Source organism: Vigna umbellata, chromosome 1 (genome assembly GCF_029865625.1).
Source record: "Vigna umbellata cultivar VRB3 chromosome 1, Vumbellata_1.0, whole genome shotgun sequence".
NCBI lineage: Eukaryota > Viridiplantae > Streptophyta > Magnoliopsida > Fabales > Fabaceae > Vigna > Vigna umbellata.
Window position 1 is genome coordinate 35,848,782 of NC_142165.1, and position 23,163 is coordinate 35,871,944.

General features: G+C 36.3%; 2 protein-coding genes across 2 annotated transcripts in view; one reads left to right on the plus strand and one right to left on the minus strand.

Annotated features, from left to right (window-relative positions):
* The first annotated feature begins 1,186 nt into the window (after window positions 1-1,186).
* LOC124829582 (putative glycerol-3-phosphate acyltransferase 2) lies at window positions 1,187-3,319 on the plus strand. The gene is made up of 2 exons (XM_047303120.2): window positions 1,187-1,841; window positions 2,101-3,319. Exons 1-2 carry the CDS (start codon window positions 1,215-1,217, stop codon window positions 2,986-2,988), a joined length of 1,515 nt encoding a protein of 504 aa, XP_047159076.2. The 5' UTR covers window positions 1,187-1,214; the 3' UTR covers window positions 2,989-3,319.
* Window positions 3,320-4,958: 1,639 nt separating this feature from the next.
* LOC148205248 (uncharacterized) overlaps window positions 4,959-23,163 on the minus strand; it is an 89,059-nt gene continuing 70,854 nt past the window's right edge. The window contains exons 2-3 of the mRNA XM_088104098.1: window positions 5,438-5,531; window positions 4,959-5,048 (exon numbers count right to left, since the gene is read on the minus strand). Of these exons, the coding sequence (XP_087960224.1) occupies window positions 4,959-5,048; window positions 5,438-5,531 (184 nt within the window). The remainder of the gene's footprint in view (window positions 5,049-5,437; window positions 5,532-23,163) is intronic.

Genomic DNA, 23,163 nt, shown 5'->3' on the forward strand with positions numbered 1-23,163 from the left:
ATTGATAATGAAAGATGAAGAGAATGTGATATGGATCAAATGTGTTGATTTATGGACGGGCGTTCCGGGGAGGAATGACTCATGAATGAATATTGGAATTGGTAAAGTATGAATGTGGGCATGCTAAGCTGGCGGTTCATCCTGATGCTCCGTGAGTACTCGTCCTCACGTAGAGGAGGGTAGGTCATGTGTTGGAACGACAGGAGGTCCTAGTCCTTAGGGTTACTTTGGACAGATAGGACTAACCTCGGGTGGCAGCTGTTGAGGGTATCCTAGTTACTACATCACCCGGGTGCACGAACGTCGTAGCTACACAGATTTCATACAGTCCGGACAGTCAGTCTAGTATTAGGCTTTGTATTAACTTATGATGATTTATCTTGTTTCTTTGATTTGTGTGAAATGTATGTTTGGACATGAATTAAATTACATAAGCTTACCCTGTGTTTCCTGTCTTGTCTTGTTTTCTACGTTCGTCTTTGTCATTGCAATGATCATCGGTGTGGATGTGAGTAGAAGGGGATGAGCTGCTGGAAGAGGCGCTAGAGGAAGAAAACCTAGTTGAGGTTGAAGTTAAGACCGAACAGTAGGACGTTCGGTCAGTAGTTTAGTTTTATAGTGAGGTAGTCGTTCGAGCACCTCCCCTTTTTGTTTGTGTGATCGTTCGGTAGTTTCTTTTGTAAACCGTTCGGTTAGAAGTGTACTTTTGTACAACTTTAGTTTCTCGTTTTTCTTTGTAAGGTCGTTCGGCCATAAGCGTACGTACACTTTAGTGTAAGACTGATCTGAATTATTATTAAATGTTAATATTCTATTATATAGTTTTAGACTGTATTTTTGGGATGTTACATTAAGTAATTTTTGCATATTTAGTACTTAGCCAATGTATTAAATTCTGATTTAATACTATAACTACTTTTGAAAATGACTTCAAAATATTATACCAGCTAGCTTATATTTTTAATTAAAATAATTAATTTAAATGATGATATAAATTTGTCAATAATTGCTATTATTGCTTTAAAATTGTCTTTATTAATTATCAATTTATCTTTTTTATTCAAATTTAATTATGCTTCTCTTTATGTTTAAAATATAAAAATAGACGAGTGTGACCCTTTTCCATAGAAACATAATAAAAAATGATGTCACTCTTCAATTCTTGTCTATATATTGTAGTGCCACTTTGGAGTTTTCCCTTCCTATGTTAAACAATGAACCCCTACTGCAGCAAAATGAGAACCAGTTCTTTTGTTCAGAAGAAAGAAAAACTGGGAAATAATGAAACACTAGTCTTCGATTTTGAGGGCACTCTGTTACAATCAACTTCCTTGTTCCCTTACTTCATGTTAGCTGCTTTTGAAGCTGGTGGGATACTAAGATCTGTTATCCTTTTTCTTTCATACCCCTTGGTCTGGCTGCTGGGTGAAGACCAACTTGGCTTAAACATCATGGTTTTCTTGTGCTTTTTTGGCATCAGAAAGGACACATTCAGAACAGGATCAGCTGTTCTGCCAAAGTTCTTCTTAGAAGACATTAGAGGGGAAGGCTTTGAAGCTCTAATGTGTTATGAGAGAAAAGTGGCAACTACTCAGTTGCCTAGGATCATGGTCGAAAATTTCCTGAAAGACTATTTCGGTGTTGAGGCAGTCATGGCAAAAGAGTTGAAGTCCTTGAGGGGTTTCTTTATGGGAGTGTATGAGAAGAAAAATCCAAATAAAGTCCCTTCATGTATAGTTAATGGAGGGACAACAGGGACAAACATCAACAACAGTGCTGGTATGGTAGACAGAAACCATGTTGAGTTTATTGACCAGGGGCAACTTAACCAAGAATCCAAGGTTTGTTATTTTTTAAACATATAAAACAGTCAAATCATTCATGTTATGTCTCTTTTTGAGGTAAATAAAACCGTTTGAAGTAAATGAAGACATGTGTAGTTTTTGTTTAATCAAATTGACTCATTTTTAACTATATTTATTTTCTGAACTTGTAATATATTTACAATCAAGATCACTTAATAATTCTTCATTATAAAAAAGTGTTCTCAATGGATTATATAGGAAAAAGAATTGTAATAATTTCTGATTTCTTATTCAGGAGGATTGCCTTGCTGATGAGAAGAGAAACTGTCATGTTCTTTCGAGAGAAAAGTATCCGAAGCCATTGATCTTCCATGATGGAAGATTGGCTTTCATGCCTACCCTTGCATCTTCTCTGGTGTTGTTCATTTGGTTACCCTTCGGACTATTTCTTTGCCTAGTCAGATTTACAATAGGCATAGCATTGCCCCTGAATTTGTCAGCTCCAATATTGGCCTTCACAGGAACAAGAACCACGTTTTCAAGACCCCAAAGCACAGGGTCTTTGGTCCACAGTGAAGAAAAGGAAAAGGGTATGCTCTATGTGTGCAATCACAGAACCCTGCTTGACCCACTTTACGTTTCAATTGTTCTAGGTAAACCACTTTCTACAGTCACATATAGCCTAAGTAGATTAAGTGAAACAGTATCTCCTATCAAAACTATAAGGCTAACAAGAGACAGAGAGAAAGACAGAGAAAAAATGGAAAAATTGCTGAGCCTAGGAAACCTTGTGGTGTGTCCTGAGGGAACAACTTGCAGGGAACCTTATCTGTTAAGGTTTAGCCCTTTGTTTGCTGAGATTACAGCTAACATCATTCCTGTGGCTATTGATGTTAAGGTTAGCATGTTTTATGGAACAACAGCAAGCGGGTATAAATGTTTAGACCCCTTTTTCCACTTCTTGAATCCAAGTCCTACATATACCATAAAATTTCTGGGGTTATTACCACAATCACAAACATGTCAAGGTGGTGGAAAATCAAAGATTGAAGTGGCCAATTTTGTGCAAAAGGAGATATGCAAAGCTTTGGGGTTTGCATGCACCAACCTGACCAGGAAAGACAAGTATTTGGTCTTGGCAGGTAACGAAGGCAATAGCGCACGCAATAATTGCCACCGCTAGCAAGATTCTAAATTTCAAATTCTTTATTGAGTTTTGAGTGCTGTTCATTTGCTCTATCTTTAAAATATATTAATTTTTTATATTAATAAAAGTTTAAATATGTTTTAAAATCTTAAAATCGGTATATTTTTGACGACACAAAAAAATTCAACTGAGAATTCCAATTCAAGATTATATCGTCTAAGAATAAAGATTCTCGTTCCTTTTCGGGAAGTCGTGTGCTGAGGAATTTTGAATGATAAATTTGTCTTTAAAAGCCAAATTTGTTACATTATGGTATGCAGCTTTCATTTGTACAATATTTTCGTTCGACTAATGAATAAACAATTTGTGTATAGCAATAATATAACTCATTATGTTATTGTCGATTGAAAATTCTGGCAATTAGTTTGAAAGTGTATTACGTAGAATTATTGTTTAATTTGGTTTGCTTCAATTTTTTTCGTTAATTAAAACGAAACTTTAAACATCGCTAATTTTATATAAAAAAACAAGTTTAGAAATATAAAAGTGAAAAAATTTAAAAGTTTAGGATAAATAATCAATTTAGTATAATAAGTATTGATGTATTTTTTATATAAACACATGTTAGACATTACTATCTATCGTGACATCTCAATTAAGATGAAAAATATAAATAAAAAAGAAAATAAGTATAAAAGAGATGGGAAGACCAAATGAAACTCATGTCCTTAAAAACAAAGGAAAAATTCCTATCAAAGAACTAAACAACTCTATGAGAAGTTGAAACCTATTAAGAAAGAAATCTAAAGTTGTCTTTGAATGCATAATATCGTACCATTTATACTAAATATTATTTTCTAATTCAAGGGAAACCAACTTAACCTCACAATTATTACCTTATTTGAAAATATGAGAATACTTAAACTAATTTCATTCAAAAATCTCCGTACATTTTCTTCATCTTCCTCTAAATCACCAATGGGCAATGTGTACAAAAGAAAAAGTTTTACATAATAGTATGAAATTATTTTCCAACCAATTATGTGTATATCCAACTAGTCGAGAATGTTCAATAGATAGAATAACACCCATGATTTCTGCATATAACGAATTATGAGCGTTAAAAAGGTACAGAAGTTCTCAATATATTCACCCCTGCTACCCTTAAACAAACCAGCACATGCATCTCCCACTTCTACTTACTACCAAAGCATTCGTAAAAATTGAAGCTCAGCGGTGCAAATCCGTTCGCTCAATGTCCTTGAACATCCATTTATCTTATCTTTGTCGTCAATGGACGTTGGTTTCACCCATGATTGACGTCTTCTATATCAGCTTTCCACTCTGACGTTAATTTGACATCTTCAACTAAAACGTCAAAGTTTGGAATGACTTTAAGGACCGAAAATAACAAACATCAAAACTCATTTTTTTAGTAGTGTTAATTCCCAACTATGTAAAGTTGAACCTAGTCAAACTCATTTTGTCACTATTTAATGCAAGTGGAGAAGGGTCTTTTAGGTCACAAGAAAGAGGTTTATTTTTGCAGTCCTTAGAAGAGAGAAAATTTGTTGTTGGCATATTCATCGAGCCATTTCATTACATGTGATTTTCACTACATTCATCGTTGGATCGAGATGAAATTTTGATAGAAGTTTACAACTTAAGATTCTTCATCTTGACTGTTGGGATTATCACTAATATAGCGAAGGGAAATGACAACGGTTGTTTTTGACAATAAGCTTCAGTTTTTGAATCGAGGTATATACGGGCAAGGTAAAAAGGTTGGGGACTTTTGGCCTCGGTTACAACCGAGGTAATATGTCGAAGGCTACTGCCTCAATTCTTGAGCAACCGAGGTAATAAGTTGGACCTATGGCAATGGTTCTAGCTTGAACCGCTGCCAAAGCGCTATTTTTATTTTTTTGAAAATAAATTATTGTGCACCCTATGGCATCGGTTGTTGTTGAACTATTATATAATGTATTTTAAATAGTTTATATTAACTATGAACTATTATATAATCTAACTAAATGTTTTGCAAATGCCTTCCTCAAGTATGTAAGTGGCTTCTCAAGAAGTGGAGAAGGAGTCCTCTGTATAAGACAATTGATATTAATTAGTGTATATGAATTCCAAATGTTGGAGAAAATCAAAATTCATTAAATTTAAATATTATCGTTTTCCAGCCTCTTGTGATATGGGCACGAATAATGTGGGACATCCAATACATTACATAGTATTTGCACTCATATGACCCACTCTATCCATTACACTACAATATATCATGACAGTTGTAAATAGTTAGTTATGACTTTAGCATATGTCAAACCTTGAGAGCAACCCATGCAAGCTTTCTACCACTAGCAGTTGATCTCCCAACCAACATCATACGTGCTACAATAGAATTATATAAAAAAGAGTTTTAGCATTCATTTATATGACACAGAAATTCCAAACATTGAGGTTCTTACCAATCAACTACTTGTCTGAGATGTTTGGGAAGAGACTTGTGCAATGAGCAGAACCACAAAGCATAGCTCTCCGGTACGGAAATAACAAGTAGCTGCCAATTGTGCCTGAAATTGATAACAACTTAATTGTTATATATTAAAATCACATATGGATCTTTATGAAGTTAACAAACTTCACTTACCCATATATATAAGGAATAAAATATATTTCCTTCCTACTTCCAAATCTACTAATGAGATATGTTGTGATGTCATCAAAATCATTTACTTCGTGAATGACTTGGGGATCAATGAACCCATAAACATCATTGTACCCCAAGTTGTTACTAACACCAAACATATACCTAAAATCAAAAATTACCTTTGATATAAGTATACTTGATATATAAATCAGTTTTATATAAATAATTGCTCATAGACTTACATCATCCATAGCTAAATTAATGTAATATTCAACTCTTCTCTTCTCGACGCAAGCTCCTTAACATCTTGGCTATGTAGGTATATTGGGACCTCAGAGTCTATCCCAAGTACATTAGCATCATATTCAACCTTCATAGGCTCATCTCTAATGATGTCACAAAGTTGTTGCAATGCACCAATAGGATCGTCCTCAGATAAACGAATCTTCTCTTGTCCATGCGTCTGTTGTTACATGGAAAAATAGGATAAGTTTTGACATCAATAACATGTAAAATTTAAAATTGACAAGTGTAAAGTAGAGGTCCATACCGGGGCGTCAGAAACCGAACCAACCAAGTGTTTAAGCCAAGCAATAAAAGACTAGAATGTGTGTGCCATAGTGAAAATCTCATCTGTGGGTAGAGGAACTTAGGCATCTGGTATGATAATGTCTTCTACTGAGACCTTCACCTCATCCTTTAATAGCTCCATACCATGAACAACAGTCACTGCCTTAAACACTATTCCACGAGCTACCCAGCAACATATTTCCTGCCCTTCATCATCGGCTGCTTGTGACGGCACCCAAAGAACCTTTGAGACCACGTCTTTGGCTATCAAAGGCAGAAGGACACAAAGGGAGAAGATGGAAATTGGGAATCAATTGCATAAATTGGGGTTTGAATTTGGGGATTTTGGATTTTGGATGTGCGAGGGTATCGTAGGTTAAATCGTGATGGTGACACGATTTGGGATTCTAGGGTTTTTGTTGGTCTTGATTTGGTTTTCTGCAGATTGAATTGCGAATAGAAGATGAGGACATACGGTAGCTTTGAGAATTGGTCTTGCGATTTGAGAGATTTTTAATGAAGGAGGAAATGGCTCTGAAGGATTCATAAGGTACTAATAGCCATGGGATCCTAAAACGAAATGACTTACTCCTTTGTGACATGGATGGTTGATAATATCTGATTCAACAGAAGGAAAATGGGTGATGTTCTTGAGGTGCTCTAACTTAGTGCAATGTTGCATGTTGCAATCATAGGATTCTTATATATACACAATTCAAGTGTTTATATACCTTGGACGTGTAATGGGGCTTTCGTTTGACTGATCTAGCAAATTCTTATTTCTTCGTACAGAGCATTTCATATTGATTCCCTTTAGAAGTTCTCCTTTGTAAAATTATATTAACTTTTCCTAATTTTTTTAATTTTAAAAAACAAATTTGATAGTGGGTGTTTGTGATTCGTGCTAACAGAGTTGGTGATTTATTATTTTTACTGGTTCTATTAGGTTGTAGAGGGAATAAAATTTTACTAGTTTCAGAAAACAAACAATGACACCTACATAAGGAAAAGGTCTCAGTAACCTGTTTGAACTCTTTACAAATACTTTTCCTTAGTTTTAATATGCACATAGATGAGTTCTTTCAATAATAGGCCTATTCACATTAATTTTACTAATAAACTTTACATAAGTCTTTGAAAATTTAATTTGTCAATTTATACATCAATCTAAAGTTAAAAAAAAGTGTGTTTGAATATAAAGCCAGGAACTAAAATATTTAATAACAGATAATTAGTTTAATTTAGAGAATTAAATCAAATAACTAAAGTTTTTAAAGATGTGTTTATGATGATGATGGTCTCGTCGATGAAGAAAATATTTTAGTCTTTTACAGTGGTTTGAGCAAGAAAAGAATTAATGAAAACCCTGGGCAATCAAGTTTAAGAATGTTTATGCATGATTGCTTTCACAACTTTTGATTTTGTATATCCTCTAAAGTTACTTTATACCTTTCTTTATCATCATATTTGGATCACACGTCTTATATTATGTTTCACGATCCAGGTCTTATATCATCATGATATTAGTCGAATGAGTTTATTTATTGTACCACCACAATTATAGATTGCATCTATAGACATTCATTTAATCTGAAATAGTTTGTCAACAACTGATGCACTAACAACGTGGTCCTATATCACCACTGTGGCAGCAACAACACATTGTGGTTATACAGTGTTCATCATGACTCCCTCAAAAATATGATCCTAATCTTCCATATTCATTGTTCTGGGAAATGCTAGTATTCCAAACACATTACTGAAAATTTAACTGTGAGATTATACAAAATATTATCCTCGTCTAAATACCGGATTACAACATTTAAATATAAGAGTTTCTCATTTATCATGTTCAAAAGCTTGCAGCAACATTTAATCAATTAAAAGACAATTAGACACAATTTTTGCAGAGGTTATAATGCAACATATAAAAGATCAAAGGGTAAAGAAATAAATGTTTTGTAAACAATGGCATGCAATAGAACAAGACCAGAACTCCTTCAAACCACCCGAATCCTCAAGCACCGATTCCAAAAGTAAGAAAGAAAGAAAGGTGTAGGGTAATTTGTGTAGTTCAACCACCACTCTCATCCCTCAATTTTCTTAACTTTGATTAAACTTTTTCTCCATCATAACTACGATTCAGTTCAAACTCATTTCAATTTCTGTTTCTCCAACAAAACCTTCTACTTCTTCGTCGTCTTTATTGTCATCTTCTCCCTTTGTCTCCTCCCGCCTTTGACAGTTAATGGCGTCGTGTCGACGGTTCTCTGGGTGTCGTCGTCCTAGGTCGTCGATGATGAAGGACAGGAAATATGTTGTTGGGTAGTGTCATCAATCTCCAATTTCTGAAATTGATTTCCAATTTGTATGAACCTACAAGAAGCAGAACAAAATTTTCTCAAACCCTAATTCAAACAAGTTGAATTCCAAGTTCATTCTCGATGTTTAATTCATTTTTCTGAATTTGTTTTTTTGAAAAATAAAATAAAATAGACACATCAAAATACACTAAAGAAGTCCACATCATTTAAAAACCAATGTCAATATGCCACATCAACTTAACACTAACGCGGTTAGACCTAATTTAACGGTAAGGGTCTAATTGTTGCAATTTTCACAAAATAAGAACTCAATTGAGACACCGAAAAAGAAGGGGACTTGATTAAGATTCTGGATTAAAATAGGGACCTACAAAGACATTAAACCTAAATAATAATGGTGCTCTTTTATGTTATAGGACTCCTTGGTTGAGTAGAGCTCCCAAGGTCAATTCACTCCATAGGGTCGCCAGGATATTCTTACCACTTCAATTGGACGACCTGAGCACCCTGGACGTGTGCGCACCGTTGGTATTGGAGTAGGCATTCGAGATTATTTTAGGAGTTCTTTGTATCAAGTAATATTAAATGGTAAGACCAAGTATCATTTTCCAAAGGACTCACGACCTAAACAGTTATGTGATTTGTTGATTAAATTAGACTTATGAACGAATTCTTTTAGATTTAGATGCAAATACTAAAAAGTAAATATGAATGCATGTATTGGTCAATTGAACAAAAGAAGCAAAGCGTGATTGAAATTTAATGGAATGATGAAGTTGTTAAGGGTTTTTAATTCATCCTATCTGATGTGGCTGTCGCGGCCCATCAAATTTGATGTGCATTAAAAATGCAGTATAGTGCTAGGAAGTGACTCCTAGGTCGTCCCTCAAGGACCAAATGTGGTTCAGGTAATAGGTCGAACATGTAGGGGGGGTTTTGAAAGTGTTTTTGTGATTGCAAATGAACTAAATTAAAACTGGAAATTAATTACAACCAAATATAATTGAAAACTTTTAAATAAATGAACAAAGCATGAAGACCGAACGGTCCTACAGATGACCGAACGGTTCTACGTTGAGACCGAACGGTCTCTAAAGCAAATGGGAAAATTGGAAATGCAGGAAGATAAAGAAGTCGAATAGAATAGACATCATTAAAGTGAATGGAAACAATAAACCAAACATAATAGACAACATAGTGAATGAAAACAGTAAATTGAACTGTCCTTAATCAAGATGTGTGAACTAATTAAAATACAGCAGATAATAAAGAAACACTTAGCATGTTATTCAATTGGAACACTTAAACTAAAGAAATGAAATGCTATTCATAACGAAAAACCTAAAAAAAACGCATGAACAGTATAATAAACTAAATGAAACTAAATGAGTAAGCTACTTTAACCTCAAATGCATTCCAATATATAATATAAAAGATTTTCGGTGCAAGACAAAGTAAGCAAAACTGAGATCCCTTTCCCTGGACGTAACATTGCTGGAATCAAAAACATTTAAAGATCTCTAAAAGCCAAATTAAAACAGTTTAAAAGGGTGGTTGGCAGTGTGTGCTCTTTCTTCCTGCAAAGATGAATGGCCGAACACTTCTTCCAGGATGTCCAGCGTGACTCCATGTGCACCGTTCCACTAAATGAATCACCGTATGTTCTCATTCTCCCATTATCGTGCACACACCTTTCTTATCCAATGCAAAAGAGTTAATTTTCTTCTTCCAAAATAAAGATCACCGTGCACCACTTTTCTCCAAGAAAGGAAAAAGTAATCAATCATCGCTTGAATCAAATCATGTGTTTCCTTCTTCCAACTCCACTCTCCCGTAATAGCATGCTACTCCTACCAAAAGTGAATGAATCCTCCACTCCTCCCACCTCTCGGTGGTGGCTACTACCTACTGAAATCAACATCCTCCTCTGGACTAGAAAACCCGAGAGCCCCCCGGTGGCTTGCTGTTGTGTGCTTCCTAATATCCAACAAAACCAGCCCCTAGATCCAGCCAAAAACCCTTTTTTTTTCTCTTTGATGCTACCCTCCGTTGCTGCTGGACTTTGTTGGACGCGTGTGCTTCCCTTAATCAACCAGCCCCTTGCGCGTGCTACTGTTGGGTGCATGAAGATAGCTGGATGTCACCTCAAGTTGCTGTTGCACCTCCTTGCTGCCAGCGTGTCCAGTAAAGGCTGGATGAAGAAATGAAGGCCTCTTTTCTGGACCGTGCCCGTGAAGCCTCCCCTTTGCTGGAAGATACTCTTTTTATTCCATTAAACATCTTCTCCTTTCTTGGACCGTGATGCTCTTGCTGCTGTCTTCCGTGTGCACCTCTTTCTCTCCAAGCACACACCTTAAGCCCATTATACTCTCCTCAACGTGGCTGTTGCTGGACATTGCCAAGTTTGCTGCCAATTGCTGAATGGGAGTTGCTGGACCGTGAAGGCTGCTGGACGCCATTTCACTTCTTGCTGGACACACCCCTGTTGGACCATTGTTGAAGCTAGAGCGTGACGTGCAGTCGTGGGCTTCACTTTCACTTGTGCACCTCCCTCTTTACTGAATGAAATCAGCCCTTTTCTCATTTCAGCCCATGAGTAAATTCAATTTCCACCTCCTCACCGTGCAACCTCTTCCAAGCACCTCCTAATTAATTGCCTCCCATTCACATGCTAGACCAGCTACACTCCAATTTAAATGCAGCCCGTGAGTGCTCGTGGACCATGATGCCTCCCATTGCTTTTCTTCCAACGTGCACACCCTTTAATTTGCTGAATGTCACTCCTTCTTTTGCACACTTCTTTGTGGAGAGTCTTGAATTAAGTGACTGTCCTCCAAATGTCCCAAAATATTATCCAATAATTTTCCTACAATTAGTACTGCAAATAATTAGGCTCAGATAATTCAAATTAATTAAAATAAGATTTTCTAATCAAATTAAGCACAATTAGCAAAAATGGGAAAATATTGGACATTTAAGAACAATTCCCTGATTAAATCTAGCAAAATAAGCTAAGTGAAGTCAAGAAAATATCGACTCATCACTATCCACTCTCATGTATTCAAGAATTCATCTTCTTCATTAATGTTAATGCCACTTTCTAATTTACCTTAAACCCAATGTCTTGGTGAAGAAAGCCTACTCCTAATCACTAGTTTACAATGTCTTGTCTCCCTTGCAATTATTCATGCATTACATTCACACAGAAGCTTAAGGGCAATCAATCCTCATATCCCTACGTTTAGGCAATATTACTATTGGGAGAATTTCTTCATGTCTAGATTTATCTATATGTGTCCATACAAATAAAATCAATGATCATGCAATTGAATGAATTAAACAAAGCATGCATAGAGTATAGAAGAAAAACCCTAACAATTAATGAAAGAAAGCATATGAGTTAAACACTACCAAAAAAAAGGGCATTACCGAAGGCCAAAATCCCTCGGAAACAGCCAAAAGCCGTCGGAAAACGACATTTACAGACGGCTTACCGACGACCAACAAGCCGTCGGTAAATCCCTTGTCGCAAACATTTACCGACGGCTTTTGCCCTTCGGTAATTACCGAGGGCCAGAAGCCTTCGGTAATTACCGAGGGCTACAAGCCTTCGGTAATTACCGAAGGGCAGTAGCCGTCGGTAATGACAGGAGATGGGTATTTACCGAGGGGCAGAAGCCTTCGGTAAGTGGCAGGAAAAAGTCACGACTTAGTCTATTTGTTATCAAACCAACCACACGTAAACAGACCTGCATAACAGTTTCAAGCACAAACAGACCTGGATAACAGTTTTCAATTATATACAGATCTGCATAATGTACATCTCAAATATGCAATCACTAATCAATATATCCATAGAACATCCATTAAGAAATAGAACATGCATTAATCCATATAACATGTAATTTATAGTTAAAACATAAAACAATGTAACATATTGATGTTCTAACATCCAAAGTCATCTAGTTGATCTAACATCGAAATGATCTAAATTCCAAATGTTTGTAATATCTAAATGTTTCTATAACAATTAAAAAGAAAATCAAACTAATAATGTACATAGTCTTCATCAGAATGATGTTCATCATCCTGCTCTTCTATTGATGGCTGGACTGGTATGGGTTGGACTGATGAGGGTTGGACTGATGTGGGCTGCTGAGGGGCAACGGGTGATGACGAGGAGGGTCGTGGCTGGGTCGGAGGGATATTTTGTACGTCCTGTGAGGTTTCAGGCAACACTCTCATGACCAGGGCCTTAAAGTTTGTAAACTCTGCTCGGAGATCAGTGAGCTCCTGGTCACGGTGCTCGAGTGCCTGCGTGAGGCGGATAACAACCTCGTCAGGAGCAGTGGTGGAAGAAGAAGGTTGGTGCTTCAGAGTACCTCCTCTCGATGCTGTGTAGTTTTGCAGCAAGTTGTCCTGCACCGTACAAGCGACCCTTTTTCTTGCCACCGACGATGTCGACCCAGCACTGCGTCCTACGGATGTCGTCTTCTGCATTACTCGCATAATCCGGTGTAGGAGCTGACTCATGTTCAGATCTAACCTGTGAAAGTCTCGTAGAAAATTCTTCCTATTCAAACATTAAAAGCAATGTTAGGGAATGTGATGGACAAATTTATGAACACCAAATTATGATGTCACAAACTTGTTTTCAATCGGCAAGTATGACCGAATCGTTCAAGTAATAAAACTTGGTAAGACCAAGTATCGTTCTTCCCAAAGGACTCACGGCCTAGTTTAGTTATGTGATTTCTTGATTAACTAAGACTTACAAACGAATTAATTGGGGTTTAAAATGCAAGACAGAAAATAAACATGTATGCATGAATTGTGATCAATGGCAAAAAGCAAAAGATAAACACTTTCAATGAAATTTATGTATGGATATGTTGTTGGGGTTCAATTTCATCTTATCCACTCTCATATATTTTAGGAATTCAACAATCAAATCATCATTGTTAATGCCACTCTCTAATGTACCTTTCCAGAAGGCTTCTCCCTAATCACGAGTTCATACAATTCCTAGCATTCCTAATGATCAGTTCATAAGTGCAGGAGCTTAACGACAACCAATATAAAATTGGGAGAAATTCCCCGGATCTAGACTTCCCCGTACGTGCCCGTATCGACAAAACCAATAATCATGCATCGAATGAGTTAAACCATGCAAGCATTAAGCAAAGAGGAAAAACCCTAACTAATGATGAAAGAAAGCATAAGTCTTAATTAAAAGATGTAAAAACAGATTCCATATATGAGAGTTTCACAAGATTACATTGATTCCCCAACAAACATAAAGAGTTTAGTTCACCATATTCATGGTGAACCTAGATGAATTACAATGAAAGAATGAAAGAATAAACCCTAAAAAGGTGAAGAGGAAGCCTCAGCATCCAAGATCCTCCTTCAAAGGGGTGGTAGAGAGAGTGTTTGCCTCGTTCCAGCCAGAGATACCTAACCCTAGGAAACCCTAAAGCTTATGTATCATTCGTAAATTACAAAAAGTCAAGTCCAAGCCCATTAAAATGCCGCTCAGCGGTAAACTACCGCTCAGCGGTGAGTGCGTGACTTGTTTTCTCCCCTCAGCGGCCATTTTGCCCCTCAGCGGATCTCCCGTGACTTCCAGAGTGCCGCTCAGCGGTAAACTACCGCTCAGCGGTGAGTGCGTGACTTGTTTGCTCCCCTCAGCGGCCATTTTGCCCCTCAGCGGACCTCCCGCAACTCCTGAGTGCCGCTCAGCGGTAAACTGCCGCTGAGCGGTGACTTCGGCTTCTCCTTTTGCACTTTTTATTGTCTTTTCTGATTTCATCTCTCTCCTTCTTCACTTCTTTCACCAAATTCACCTTAAAACCTGCACAAAAACACTGAAATCAAGCATAAACCTGTCCAGCTCTCTTATTTCTAAAAACATGAGGAAAAACATGATTTCAAGCTAGTTTCTAAGTGTAAAGGTTGCTTTTAGTGTCAATTTTAATCATGAAAATAACAGTTTTTCAACTGTTATCACAACCCCAAACTTAAAACTTTGCTTGTCCTAAAGCAAATAATATGTAACTCCATCTTTAAACCAGTTCATATGATGGTTCACTTCATTCAAAAATCTTCTTTTCAAGATAAGCAAAAACTTCACTCAAACTTATGACCAAGAGTTCAATCAAGATGTGCACATGCTTTAGTGTTCACAAAGTCATTTAAATTCCAACAAATGCTATTTTCATGAATGATCAATCAATTAAGCATAGATGTTCATGTGTTAATGGAATATCTCCTCACTAGGTAAAGTGTTTCACTCACACACAAGTGTATAAGAGGTAATCACTCATTCACTCTACTATTACAATGTCACATGAATTAACTTTGCCTTTCATTTTACCACAATCAAAAACATTCACAAGCATGCATCATCATAAGGACTTTTCAATGGCTTATAATGTGGCTGGGCTAACAAGAAAATTGGTTTTTCTGGATCACAAAATCCTTGAGTTAATAGAATCATAACAACACAATCATCTTATTCATTCCCAACTTTCTTTTGCCTTTGCATTGAGCTTTACTTCTTTTTCTTTTCTTTTTCTTTTTCTTTGCATATTCTTACTTTTTAGCTCTTAGCTCAATACTTTTCATGTTTTCCCAACAACCCCAAACTTGAACATTAAACAATACCACACAAGATCTTCTACTTAACTCAAGGTAAAGATTTTCAATCAAGGGTTTTCAGTGTATATTCAAGGCTAAGGGTTCAAAGGATAGAACACAAAGTGTTCTCTTTTAGTGGGCTAATTTTATGAATTTGGCCAACAAAAAGGTTTACAACAAATGGCCTTGATCACATGATGCAAAACAAGCAATTGATTCAATCATAGAAAACCTGGGCAAAATCATTCATGCTTTCAAAGTAATAGCATTCAACAATAACAACTCTGGAGCTCAAAACCTCACATATAAGCTCATTCACATTTGACATACACATCCTGCTTAATTTCACAATCACAATCATGATATCATGCATTTGTTCACAAAGCTTGTGAATCACCTGTATAAGCATTTTAATGTGCACATCATCTCAACATCAATCAATCATAAGCATCATTCAGAATTACTTATCACAACATCACAATTAATAGCAAACCATCACAAGAAACCAGATTTCAAATAGAGTACATCAAACCCTAATCTAAAAACAAAAACAAATAAGTTCAGAAAACTTAAACCACAAAGCATAAGCACATGATAGCATTCATCAGTAAATGCTATCTCAGCTCCTCATCAATCTGAGCTGTCCTCTGTATCTTTCTCTTCCTCCTCATCTTCATCATCTTCAAATGCATCATCCTCATCAGCTTCATCTTCTTCCATATCTCTAGCCGAAGCTTCAGCTGCTCCAGCTCCTCCTCCATGCACTGGTTCCTCTGGCCACGCTACCACATTATGGAATTCATCCATAGTCCACCTGTGGGCTGGAGGTGTATCATACATCCCCACAATCATCTCAGCAGTGGCCACCTGCCCTCTGTGAATGGACTGCAACTGAGCCCCTATAAGAGACATATACATGTCCCTCATCTGGAATGGCTCTGCTTCATGTGTCTCAGCAGATGTCTGGCTCTGTGCTGGCCCTTTCTCTCTACGAGCACAGCGTGGTGGAACTGGCTGAGCTTCATCATCACCTCCACAGTACTGTCTATAGTAGGCCTCATCAATAGCTTTTCTTGGCCTCTCAAAAGGTGGAGCAGAAGTGTCCACCCCAGCTATCTTGCAAAGGTGCGTGATCAAAGAAGGATGTCCTAGTGGTGCTTTGTTATTTGAAGTATTGGCGCACACACTAATCTCATCAGCTATCACCTGCCCAATATTAACATTCAAGTTTCTGATAGCACAGTAGATGAAAAATGCCCTGCTGAGAGTAATATCTGACACATGTGAACATGGCTGAATGTTGACATAAGAAAACGCCATCCAATACTTTGCAAGAGGGGTCAAGTGAAAGTGATTTTGGGGTATATAGACCCCAAAAGACCAAACTACTCTTCTAATGGGCTTGTCCTACAAAATGGCCTAAAATTGGGCCCAAAACTACACTCTAACACTGACGTGGCCACCCTTTTGAAGTCCTAGAATGTGCTTCCAACACTACTGTTGAGTTCCTCTGGTCACCTCATCTGACCAATCGGTCATGAAAGGCTCACACCGCTCGGTCAACAAAGCTCAACAGGCTCAGGAACTGGTGTGGTACACTCTTCACAAGGATAGTGATTTCTCTTGACACACTCTTTTGACTACTCTTGAAACCAAGTTTCATGGGTTTGATAACATAAAGGAATAGTATCAAGATGATAGTGATTTCTCTTCTTTATTTGAACAATGTAGTCATGGACCACACAAGGATTTTTTTTCCTTTCAAATGGCTTTCTTTTCAAGAATAAATGCCTTTGTGTGCCCCAGAGTTCATTGCGTCTTCTCTTAATTAAAGAAGCACATGAGGGAGGATTGATGGGGCATTTTGGGATTGCAAAAACATTAACTATTGTTTATGAGCATTTCTATTGGCCTTATATGCATAAACATGTAGCTAAGTTTTGTAACCAATGCATTCCATGTAAGCATGCTAAATCCACCACCCACCCTCATGGCTTATACACTCCTTTACCTGTGCCTAGTAGTCCTTGGGTTGACATCTCTATGGATTTTGTTTTGGGTTTACCTAGGACACAACGAGGGATGGCTTCTATAGTTGTGGTAGTGGACCATTTTTCAAAGATGGCACACTTTATTCCCTGCCACAAAGTAGATGCTTGTGTCCATATTGCTAATTTATTCTTTAGAGAGTTGATGCGTTTGCATGGTTTACCTAAGATAATAGTTTCTGATAGAGATTCCAAGTTCCTTAGTCATTTATGGCGATCTTTGTGGAACAAGTTGGGTACTAAACTTCTTTTCTCTACCACTTGTCATCCACAAACTGATGGTTAGACTAAGGTGACTAATAAAACTTTGGGTCAATTGTTGAGATGTTGTCTTGAGGGCAATCCACGCCAGTGGGAAGAGTTGCTACCCCATATTGAGTTCGCATATAATAAGGTTGTCAACTCTACCTCCACTCATTCTTCTTTTCACATTGTTTATGGTTTCAACCCCCTCACTCCATTGGATCTTCTTCCCCTTCTTGATTTTGAGTCCATGTGTTTAGATGGTGTGTCCAAAGCGCAGTTGATTAAGGATTTGCATAATAGAGTCAAGACGCACATTGAACACACCAATCAAAAGCATGCATCTAGTGTCAATAAGCATAGGAAAAAGGTCACTTTCTCTCCTAGTGATTGGGTTTGGATTCATTTGCGAAAGGATAGATTTCCTTCACAAAGGAAATCCAAACTCGATCCTAGAGGCGATGGTCCTTTTCAAGTCCTACGCAAAATAAATGATAATGCATGAGATTGATTTGCTTAACACTTATAATGTACATCCTACTTCTGTAATTAGCCAAGGATATATCCTTCGGTAAGGCCGTCAGTATATTCGTAGCAGTTTGCAGTATACATGTTCTTTATTAAACAACTCAAAACAGTAACCCAGATATTCCAACAACAACCAAACATTTACAAATAACTCAAAATACAATCCAACATTCATCCAACAGGGTCAACTCCAATCAATGCAACTCAAAACAATATAAAAAAAATCCAACCAAGCATATATATATATATATATATATATATATATATACATATATATAAGACTAGATATAAGACTTGTAATTGACTAAAGAAAACAAAACTTGTAATTGACTAAGCAAACCTAAGTTATATAAGACTAGATATAAAATTGTTCTAGGAAGGTGTAGAAGTAATAATAATGTAAGTAATGTTCATAGTCATAAAATCTAATAATCCATATAGTGATCATCTTCATGATTGTCTTCCTGTTCATTGTTTTGAGGCTCTGAAGTTGGCTGGACAGATGGGGGTTGGACTGATGGGGTCTGGACTGGTATGGACTGGACATGTGTGGGTTGAACTTCTCTAGGTTGGGCTGGTGTGGGCTGCGAATGAGAGGCCTGAGGCACTACAGACTCGGGAAGCAATCTCATGACCAGTTCTTTGAAAGTGGTAAGCTCTTGTCTCAATTCATTATATTCTCGGTCACGTGTTTCAAGCCGCTATGTCAGGACAACAACGGTCTCATCAGGACGCTGGGAGGAAGAAGGTTGGTGCTTTAGACCACCACGTCCTACACTGTAATTTGCAGTCAATTGCCCTGCCCCATAAATTCTTCCTCTTTTCTTGCCACCAACAACATCAATCCAACACTGTGACCTAATAAGGTCATCGTCATGATCTGGTTGTTGGGTTGACTGAGGACATGATAAATGTGAGGATCTAACCCGTGAAAAAAATGATGTTTAGCCACACAAAAGTGAGTTCACATTCATGTACAAAGTGTACTCTCCAATCAAATATCTTGCTGAATTGGTCAATCCTATTCAATAATGAAGGACTAAATTATTCTCTATTAATAATAGAGTGCAAAATTTGTTACCCATTGAACAGAGGAAACTCTTTCTACATTTCAGATTCATATAATATGGATCTGTTATACCTATAATCAAGTGTCAAACAACTATAACAGGTAAGGTATATAAAACTCATGGTTGAGTCATTTATGTTTGCCTTCAAACATAACTGGGTATTCTCTTAGATGATTTAAGCAACAACATGTTCACGCAGGTAATTTAAATAATAAACATGTTATATAAAGCAACAACATTATTGGACTATGAAATATAAAGCAACCAATATCAAATGAAGTAGAAGTTTGCATATGAATTTAGCATTAAACAAAAAATTTATAGATGTAGATATTCATTTGAACCTGAAATAGTTTCAGAGTATCATCCAACAGAGTATTTGAAAATATATTTTGAAATGGATAATTTGAGATGTAACTTATAAAAAGTAGAATTTATATTTTGTATTGTGTGGTTTTTAATTTGGAGCTATCTTTTTCAATACATAATTAAAAATATATTTTAAAAGATATATTCTGGAAAAGATATTTAGATTTATTAAATTTTTTTAAAGAAATAAAATAGAATTTATAGATTTTATGAGAGTGCAGGAAGAAAAAAAAAAACAAGAAGAGGTACAATAAGCAATTGCATAAGTGTTGTAACATGAGTTATGAAGCCTTTTGAGCCCAAGTACATTATCCAATTCATCTTTCAGAAAAACTTTTTATATATTAAATAACGTATATTTTTATGTAAAAAATATTTAAATTTTTTTTACAATCCCCTCTTGATTATTCCTCCATATCCCTTGTTAAATCAGTCCTACTAGATTTGTTCTTTAGAATGATGTTGTAATTTTCTTAGTTGGGCTCTTTGTCTTCTTTATAATCAATAAAAAAAATATAATTTCATGCTTCTAAAGTTACATTCAATGAGAATATCAATTCATAGTTTGTTGGACAAGAAATGTCCCTCAAACAAATCAATAAAATTTTGTAATGAAATTACGATCCCTTCATCTGACTCATTTATAAAAATAATTTTAGTTATATTCAAATTTAAATATAAGGCAGTTTAAACTTCTAAAGCTTTTTAGAAAAATTAAGGTGTATGAGCTGCTAATTCAAAAAAAGGCAAATCTGACAAGCATAATTAAGGTGTATGAGTTGCTAAATGGCAAGTGTTATGTTAATTAGCCTTGATATCAGAATGTTATCCCTTAGACTTCTTAATTAACATATGTTTTCATGAAAGAAAAAAACTCAACCATTCATGTGCAGAAAACTAATTTTGCTAATCAGTATATGAATTTAATCATCAATCAATGAAACGATCATATGTAGTAGTCAAAGAGATTAAGGCAATTTAAGAAATTAGCTTCTCATCCTCTTTTTGTACAAGATACTATTCATTCCACATGGTAAGTAGAATTTGCTATCAAAATGTGTATTATGTAAGAGTGTATATACCTCTCTTTCTAGTTCCTGTCTCTTTTGTCGCCCAGTAATTTTCTTTTTCTTCTACAAACAAGAACAAAACCGGGAAAACTGTTTTAGAACAACGTAGGCATATTTTTCTTACATGAAATTCTGAATGCAAACAAGTGCATTGCTTTATACAAAAGAATCATAACCAAAGTAGAGAGAGAGAAATACACATAAAACAAACCAATCACATATGTCTTCATCTTCAACACTTAGAGTCCATTCAATTTATGGATTCTTTGAATACATTTCTAACCTACTATTTTCCTAATAATCTCGAGGTTTCTCGTGTTCTGACATGGTAAGATATGACACTGACAACATTAGAGACCAAACATCTAATTGATCAACATGTAAATGGTAATCCAAGTAAAAACTTCTTAAAAGATACAATTGTGAGGCATCAATCAAATAACCATCCTCCACAAAATAGGATAAGACTTCATAATAGAGGTGGTTGGTGTAGTAGATCCATGCAAAAGCAAATCAATACATGAACAATTATCCTATGAGAAATGGGAATGATTATGTTTTTGAATTGGAAAGTATACATGCTCTAATGAACATTACTAAACCAGACAAAACAAACACACCCCAATTCATCTCTATTTCATATAGGACTTATTACTTACACTTGCACGCCAGCATACCATCTCATCCAATATACTTCACCAACGACCTCTACTAGCATCTGTGTTCTTTTGTTTTAATAAACAAAAAAAAATGCAAAAGCAGGATAACATGAAAGGAAACAAAACAACTTTGAACATAAAACATGTAATGCATGTCAATCTATATGTACATCTAACAAAGACACTCCCTAAGAAGACCATTAGAAAAACACCACAAAGAAGCCAAGTGAACTAGTTAGTCACAAAGGAACTCAAGAGAATATAAAAAAAAATGTGTAAAAATGTCTAGAATTTCTTTTTGACTATATACACCAAATAACCGCAATTTGATAACAATGCTAAAGCCTTAGAAAATCTCTATTGGTTTTGAGTCATCTAAAATTAACAGAGGTGCTTTCATGATCCAGGAGAAAACCCATCAACACCAAACAAGTTATTCCAGAGAAGGGAAACTGTTGACCAGTGCAAAAACAAATGAAAACCATTTTCAGACGCAATCACTAGGAGGCAACTTGAGAGGTTTTCTAAATTTGAAATATATCACTGATATTAATGATGTTTATAATAGCAATGCAAGGAAAAGATTTGACCTTGGAGGGAGCAACTGACTCCCAAATTGGCTTTACCCAAAAAGCCAGAATCAACATACACAGATTATGTGAAAAACTGAAAAGATTGGAAGATAATAAATAAGAGGCACAAAAAAATCAATAATAAAAAGCTTCTAACCTATTCATGCAACTGGAGAACACACAGACAGAGTATGGATGATGATCACATAATGCTCCTATGTTGAATGTCACATAATGCTACTTTTTTCTTGAGGTTTGAGACAGTAATCATAAATTCCACTCAGTTTATTCCAGAAATGGGGGAAAAAGACGAAGAAGGATGGGAACACTTACCACTAGCCGCAAACGAAGACCGACAAGGATGGGACTCTGATAACTCACATTCATTGAATGAAGAAGGGTTCTAAACGGTTGTAATTGCTTCCAAGGGTATAGGTTCTTTCACTCGAGGAGGGAATGTTTAATTTAATTTCTGACCCCTTTACCAGCGGCCCAAATCCTTCGATAATGACCGCTAACCATATCATTGCCTTTACTGACAGTCATAATCCTTCGCTAATGTTACAGCCAACGCTCCACCGGAAGATCCTTCGGTAAAACAACATTACCGGCGGAACAAAGTCCTTCGGTAAATATCCATCGAAAATTTCATTCTTTCTTGTAGTGTCTCTTAATCTTTAGATTGCTGCATTTTTTTCTATGCCCAGTTTATTGCTTTCTAGGTTCTGTTTTTCACTATTTGTCTTACGGTTTTCTTTCATTTTTTGGCTTCTAAAGTGTGTGCTGTCTTGGTTTGGTTCCTTTATTGTGTTGAGGTTGGATTGTACATTTTTCCACTTGCTTTAGCCTTGAATCAGTGCTCCAAAATTGTGACATGGGAGATACATTACTATTTTTGAAAGAAGGGTGTATGTGAGGGAGTGATCTTGCCTTGATTCCATACACACCCATGAGTTTTGAGACAATTTTTGCTGCAGTTTTGAGGGGACCATTACTGTTGTATTAACGTTCATTTTGCTGTTGTTCTAGCAATTTTTTTTTGAGTTTTACTGTTGTTTAATTTTTAAAAAAATGTCTACACGTTCAAGACATTCTTTTTCCAATGGGAGTAGTCACCAAGGAAGTGCTTCTAGTAAATTTGACTTAGTGAAGGCTTTTCAACAAATGCAACATCAACTTGACTTCATTAGCAAGCGCTTGAACCAGGATGCGAAAGCAAAAGGGAAGTGTTAGATGTTAAGTTGTGTGTTTATGTTAATTGGGCTGAGGCCATTCTGTATTTAGGGTTTAACCCTTATCTTACATTATAAATAAACTACCCTATGTGTATGCTAAACACATAAGGGAGATTTCTCCTAATCTTCTCTACTATTTCATATGGTATCTAGAGCTTAGGTTTTGTTCCAGCCAGTTCCACAGTCTCCGATACCCATCGCCGCCGCAGTCGTCGTCGTCGCCACCAC